Here is a 6,247-nt window from a genome sequence, read left to right as displayed (position 1 = left end):
GCCTTCCCGGTCGCTTCCCATGTGCTCCCGTTCCCAGCAGAGACCGCCGCCCAACGCCGGCCCGGTGTTTGATTTCATAAGCGAACCCCGGGACCTCGGGACGGTCCGGCCCACTATTAGCACCTTCGCTTTTGATCCCGTGGCTCGGGCAATCCCGGTGCCGATTCAATTATTCATTGTTTTGTTTTGGCTTACGGCACTGATCTCGTTTTGCGGTGAGAAAAATGCTGCCAATTTATAAACTGGTTGCGTTACGTTGGCGGAGCCGTATCAAACTAAAGGTTTCCCAGGATCTGGGCAAAGGCTATGATTATAGCTTGGCTTTGGCCAAGCTAGAAGAGGGATGATCATGCTAATGATATTGATCGGCCCACTTTATTTCGCAAACCCGGTGATGGACGGATCGGTTTGACAGATCGCCCGGAAAACGCCGGCAGATGGGCTAAGGACGAACAGCGTCCTTAGTACGGTGCCGCCTGCCAAAGCAGATCGAGTGGCGCCGAAATGTTAAGACAATAGCCACTATGTCTACGGCTAATGGTGCTAGGAGACTTTTGGGCTTTCTCTCTTCACTCGTAAGGCCCTGCAGACAAAGTGGCAGAAACGCGAGCTGCCGGAAAACTGCCTCACAGCGGCTTGTTGCTTTAGTTAATCATGTCGCACAAAATCTTCAGGACATTCTGCACGTGAGTTCATTTAACGGTCTGCTTCATTTGATGCCCGGTTAACCTTTTGGAAGCTGTTAAAAAATCTTCCGAACTGTTTCGGAAAATTATCGGAAAACGGTTTATTGTTTTTTTTTCGCCCTCTCTCTCTCTCTGCGGAAATGGCGAACCGGTTGGCCCTTCGCCATGGCGCTACTTTCCACATAAAAAAAGACATGAATCGCCCCCAAACAAAAAAAAACGACCAGAAAATTACGCGCCCCATGAAGTTCAAGTTGAAGAGAAAAACAGAATCCGGAAGATTCCCTGCACCTCACCCATTCCCCCTCCCCCCTCCTAACACCTTCTACTTCCTTTCGACTCTTTACCCTTTTAACCGGTAGAAAGCTCGGTCAGTGCAACAACCAGGCATCGCTGATGGTGCGAGGTGATTATAGTCTTCCGAATTATTACCGACGTGAGAGCATATTTACAAGTCAACTTATTGCTGTGCTGCCTCCGTTCTATTCCCTCCCTTATTTTTTCCACAGCCCCACGTCAATCGCACCAAAGATCAAGCGCCCACTACTGGGGCTCGGCTGCGTAAATCGTTTCACATTTTACCCATTAACCCTCATGGTGGTATTCTTGTCTGAGACGAGAGCGATTTTTGAGCTTATAAGCGGTTGGAATGTACGGATGTCGTTTCTATTCTTATTGTGGAGGAATTAAAAGGTGTTGTAATTGAAAATTGATCTACTACAAGCGCTACATCACGACAAATGTTTTTTATATGCACTGCGATCAACCTCTAAACATTTTTAATAATAAAAAAAATGTTGTATGTTCGCCATATGTAAACCATTTGCTTCAAGCATTTGAGCTTTTGAAAACTTAATTTTACAATAGATTTTCTTTAACTACAATATGTTGCTAAAACATCCCCTACAATGTTGAGGGTTTTCCCCTCCCAATCAATCGGCGCCCGATCATAATCTTCTCGCGATCTTTTCCACCTCGTTCTCGGTGGAGCTATCCGATGCCGGAGGTCGTTCTCGCGCCGTTTCCAAGGTGCAAAGCTTGCCACTTCTTCTGCGGTGGGGCCACACCGCCTTCAGATGCGATCCATCAGGAAGATCACGCTCAGTCGGTCTACCCTTTTACACGCTCAATCACTTTCCTCTTTCAGCTCGGTAGTTTTGGGAGGCTTTCGGAGTAGGGTGAATTTCGGAAATGATGCCCTCCAGCGGCGAAAGAGGGCTCGAGGCGTTCGGTTCACTTTATTTCCGGCCAACCACGAGCCATCATGCCGGACGAACAACGGGGTGAGTTGTTTGGCTGCACACGGGCTCTGACCCTGAGCGCCCGGTTTCGTTTCAGCTAGCATTTTCTCTCCCAGAACACCCTTGGAGATATTATGTACAGCAATGGTGGGGATAACGTCAAGTGTGCGGTGGCTCCGGCGTAGTATCGATCGCTATCGAAGCGGGAATTAGGCAGCACCCCTTTTTCGGGATGGAATTCGGAAGAAGTCGCCCCGGAGATGGATCGCAATCATGGTTCAACAGCCACGATCACCGCCGTACCCAATACCGATTAATGAAGTGGTTGATCGAGAATACCCACCATCATCACCATCGGGTTACGGTGCGCGACGGGCGGGAAAACGGAAGCATGCCTCAGCGCCTCCGGAGTTTTCGCCGGGGTGAGTTAAGGTTATCGGACGTGCCGGTTGCGGTGCGGCGCATGTTTAGCAGAGGCGCAAAGCCTCCAGATTTATTCTAACGGTGCGCAATTATGTCATTAACCGGAAATTTGAGCCATCCGGGCGGCAGAGGTCGAGAAAAGGGTACGGGCGGGGAACCGTCGATCGAGCCGCTTGTTTTGGAAACCATTAGCTGATACATTATCGATGCACACACTTCTCGCTCGATCAGGTATAATTAGATATGCGTTCAATGACCAATTCCTCCACGTGATTAGACGCTAGATCATATCATTCACAGTTAGCTCAACTGTGAGTATACATTTGAAGAATGCATTTGTTGATAGTGGACTATCATCCTTTCAGTTGGTGTTTTTTTTTTTGTTTTCATATTTATCTGTGTCACAAAATTGATTTTTATACTTTTCAATTATTTCCCAATTTCATCCTTTTATTTGATCTCTTTTTATTTGAGGATATGGCCACTTTCTATCAAGCCTGTTTCATATGGAGCCGAAATCATGTGATATTTTATTCGGAATATATGCTTTATCTATAACATAACGTATTCTATCTAATTAGATACGTGATTACGAATGTTATGAGATCTACTAACAATAGTAGCAATTCCATATCACGCCTTGTCGCAATCGCCGTATCAAAAATTGATTGAATTTAAAAAAAAAAACAGAAATTCAAATATTTCGATGTAGCATCAGCATGCTTTCATACTGTCAATAAGGGATGTTTCTAAAGGGAGACTTGACTGTTGAAGCCGGATAATCGAATCAAATTATTTGTAACGCAAACAATATGATTTTAAACTCTGTTGGTTTTTTTGCTTTTATATATGTAAAGTGATTATTTTTTCAAGTTGAAATTGATAGCATATGTACATTTCTTTATTTAAATAGAGCTAGTGTAGAACAAACTAAATTCTGCCTTATGCTTTACATAGATTTATATGACATGCCGTGAAATGTCAAAATGTGCGTCATACCGTTTGTGTGAGACTAAATATGTTATTTGTTTACAAATTTTCATACGGAAAGCGATTGTGAAATTTGCAATTTCTGATTTAAAATATGTATTTTATTGCAGAAGGTGAAACGGGAAGCAATAAATGAAAAGCTTAAATGAAGTAGTTTATCAATTTGAGTAGTGTTTTCAAGGAATCTATTTTGTAAAACAAAGCCGCTGCTAGTGGTAATTTATTCAGTGGGAAAGGCGTCTGTATTTTTTCCCGCAAAATTGTAACACCAAGTTTATTAGCTAGTACCTATTTATTAGTTTCGTTTTTTCTTTATTTTATTTCAGCAAACATTACCGAAACCAATATCTTTTGATCAGTCATGGTTAACGAAAAACGAAGGTCCCGTTCCCGGGAACGCGACGTTCGCACGGACCGGGATCGTGAAAGGGAACGTGAACGAGATCGTGAACGGGAACGTGAACGAGACCGCGATAGGGACCGTGAACGTGACCGCGATCGAGAACGAGATCGAGATTGGGATCGAAGAAGGGACCGGGAACGCGATCGACACCGAGATGCGCCCCCAAGGGATCGTCCTGGTGACCGGGAACGCGCTGAACGAGAAAGAGAACGTGAACGAGACCGGGATCGTGATCGGGATCGAGATCGGAGTGATGAAAAGGATAAATCCAAGAAGGATAAGCTAGACGATGAGCAGGAGGAGGATCTCAAGAAAGCGGATACCAAAGCAGGGCTCCAACAAGAAAACACGAAAAAAGAGCCACTTTCATTGGAAGAACTTCTCGCGAAAAAGCAAGCTGAGGAAACTGCACGAAGCAAACCGGTATTTATCACAAAAGAACAACGTGCTGCAGAAGCTCTCAAGCGTCGCCAGGAACAAGTGGCGGCCATGAAAGCGGCTACCGGTGGTCATGTGCCAAAGTTTGGTGACGTTCCTGTTACGGCACTGTTAATACGGGAGAAACGTGACCCACTCGATAAGTATGACCGACGAGAACGTGAGCGGAAAGGTAACAACGACGAACGAGAAAAGGATAAGGATAATGATAAACGGCGCTCTGGTGCAACCGGAACCGAGGCTGAACCGGTCGTAAAAGATAAAGAAAAGGAACAGGAAGCGATTCGGGAGCGATATTTGGGAATAGTAAAGAAAAAACGGCGCGTGCGGCGGTTAAATGATCGGAAATTTGTATTTGATTGGGACGCCGGAGAAGACACCTCGATCGACTACAACAATCTGTACAAGGAACGACACCATGTACAGTTTTACGGCCGTGGGCATGTCGCTGGAATAGACATAAAAGAGCAGAAACGTAAGCAGAGTAAGTTTTACGGCGATTTGTTGGAAAAGCGCCGTACGGAGGCGGAGAAAGAGCAGGAAAAGGTTCGATTGAAGAAGGTGAAAAAGAAGGAAGACAAACAGAAGTGGGACGACCGGCACTGGTCTGAAAAGGACGTGGACGAGATGACCGAGCGTGATTGGCGTATATTCCGCGAGGATTACAATATTACGATCAAGGGAGGAAAAATTCCGAATCCAATCCGCACCTGGAAGGAATCCGGATTTCCGAAAGAGATTCTCGAAATCATCGATAAGGTGGGCTATAAGGATCCAACTCCCATTCAGCGACAGGCTATTCCGATTGGACTGCAAAATCGTGACATTATCGGTATCGCGGAAACAGGTTCGGGTAAAACACTTGCCTTCCTGATTCCTTTACTAACGTGGATTCAGTCGTTGCCCAAGATCGATCGTTTAGAGACAGCTGATCAGGGTCCGTATGCAATTATTCTCGCCCCAACTCGCGAACTTGCACAGCAAATCGAAGAAGAAACCCAAAAATTCGGTACACCGCTTGGCATCCGAACGGTGGTCGTAGTGGGTGGTTTGTCTCGCGAAGAACAAGGATTCCGATTACGTTTAGGTTGTGAGATTGTGATTGCCACACCGGGTCGATTGATTGATGTGCTGGAAAATCGCTACCTCGTGCTGAATCAGTGTACTTACATTGTAATGGATGAGGCAGATCGTATGATCGATATGGGTTTCGAACCAGATGTGCAGAAGATTTTGGAATATATGCCCGTTTCTAATCTAAAGCCAGACACCGAGGAAGCGGAAGACGCTTCGAAGCTAATGGAAAATTTCAACACAAAGAAAAAATATCGTCAAACGGTCATGTTTACCGCAACTATGCCACCGGCTGTGGAACGTTTAGCTCGCACTTATCTGCGACGACCGGCTACGGTGTACATTGGTTCCATCGGAAAGCCAACAGAACGCACGGAACAAATCATACACATCATGGGCGAAAACGACAAGCGCAAGAAGCTGATGGAGATTTTATCGCGAGGTGTCGAGCCACCGTGCATTATTTTCGTCAACCAAAAGAAGGGTGCCGACGTGCTGGCTAAGGGTTTGGAAAAACTGGGCTACAACGCTTGCACGCTCCATGGTGGCAAGGGTCAGGAGCAGCGTGAGTATGCACTTGCATCGCTCAAGAACGGTTCGAAGGACATTTTAGTCGCAACGGATGTGGCCGGGCGTGGTATCGACATTAAGGATGTATCGCTCGTCATCAATTACGATATGGCCAAAACGATCGAGGATTACACACATCGTATTGGTCGTACTGGTCGTGCCGGAAAGACGGGCTGTGCGATTTCTTTCTGTACCAAGGACGACAGTCATCTGTTCTACGATTTGAAGCAGATGCTCATGTCCAGTCCAGTGTCAGTGTGCCCACCGGAATTAATGAATCATCCAGATGCACAGCACAAGCCAGGCACGGTTGTGACGAAAAAACGACGGGAGGAAAAAATATTTGCTTAAATAGTTCGTCTTTACTAATGTTCTTTACGCGTAACACTCTTGTAGTGTGTTTGATGGTTGGCGAAATAAAG

General features: G+C 45.8%; 1 protein-coding gene across 3 annotated transcripts; it reads left to right on the top strand.

Annotated features, from left to right (window-relative positions):
• Positions 1 to 3,701: 3,701 nt before the first annotated feature.
• LOC128723081 (probable ATP-dependent RNA helicase DDX23) lies at positions 3,702 to 6,232 on the top strand. 3 transcript variants are annotated; one of them, XM_053816790.1, is made up of 3 exons: positions 3,702 to 3,897; positions 3,934 to 4,238; positions 4,305 to 6,232. In XM_053816790.1, the coding sequence occupies exons 1-3, from the start codon at positions 3,702 to 3,704 to the stop codon at positions 6,174 to 6,176; spliced, it is 2,373 nt and encodes a 790-aa protein (XP_053672765.1). In that variant the 3' UTR covers positions 6,177 to 6,232. The 3 variants fall into 3 exon arrangements, with proteins under 3 accessions (XP_053672765.1, XP_053672764.1, XP_053672763.1); XM_053816789.1 differs by having other exon boundaries at positions 3,702 to 4,248; positions 4,339 to 6,232; XM_053816788.1 differs by having other exon boundaries at positions 3,702 to 6,232.
• The last annotated feature ends 15 nt before the right edge of the window (positions 6,233 to 6,247 follow it).

Source organism: Anopheles nili, chromosome 3 (assembly GCF_943737925.1).
Source record: "Anopheles nili chromosome 3, idAnoNiliSN_F5_01, whole genome shotgun sequence".
In the NCBI taxonomy this organism is placed as follows: domain Eukaryota; kingdom Metazoa; phylum Arthropoda; class Insecta; order Diptera; family Culicidae; genus Anopheles; species Anopheles nili.
The sequence above is the reverse complement of the archived record's forward strand: the minus strand, read 5'-3'. Positions and strand labels throughout refer to the sequence as shown.

Excerpts from the sequence above, each read along its gene's own strand:
- LOC128723081 (XM_053816788.1), top strand. The coding sequence starts at position 3,702 with ATGGTTAACGAAAAACGAAGGTCCCGTTCCCGGGAACGCGACGTTCGC.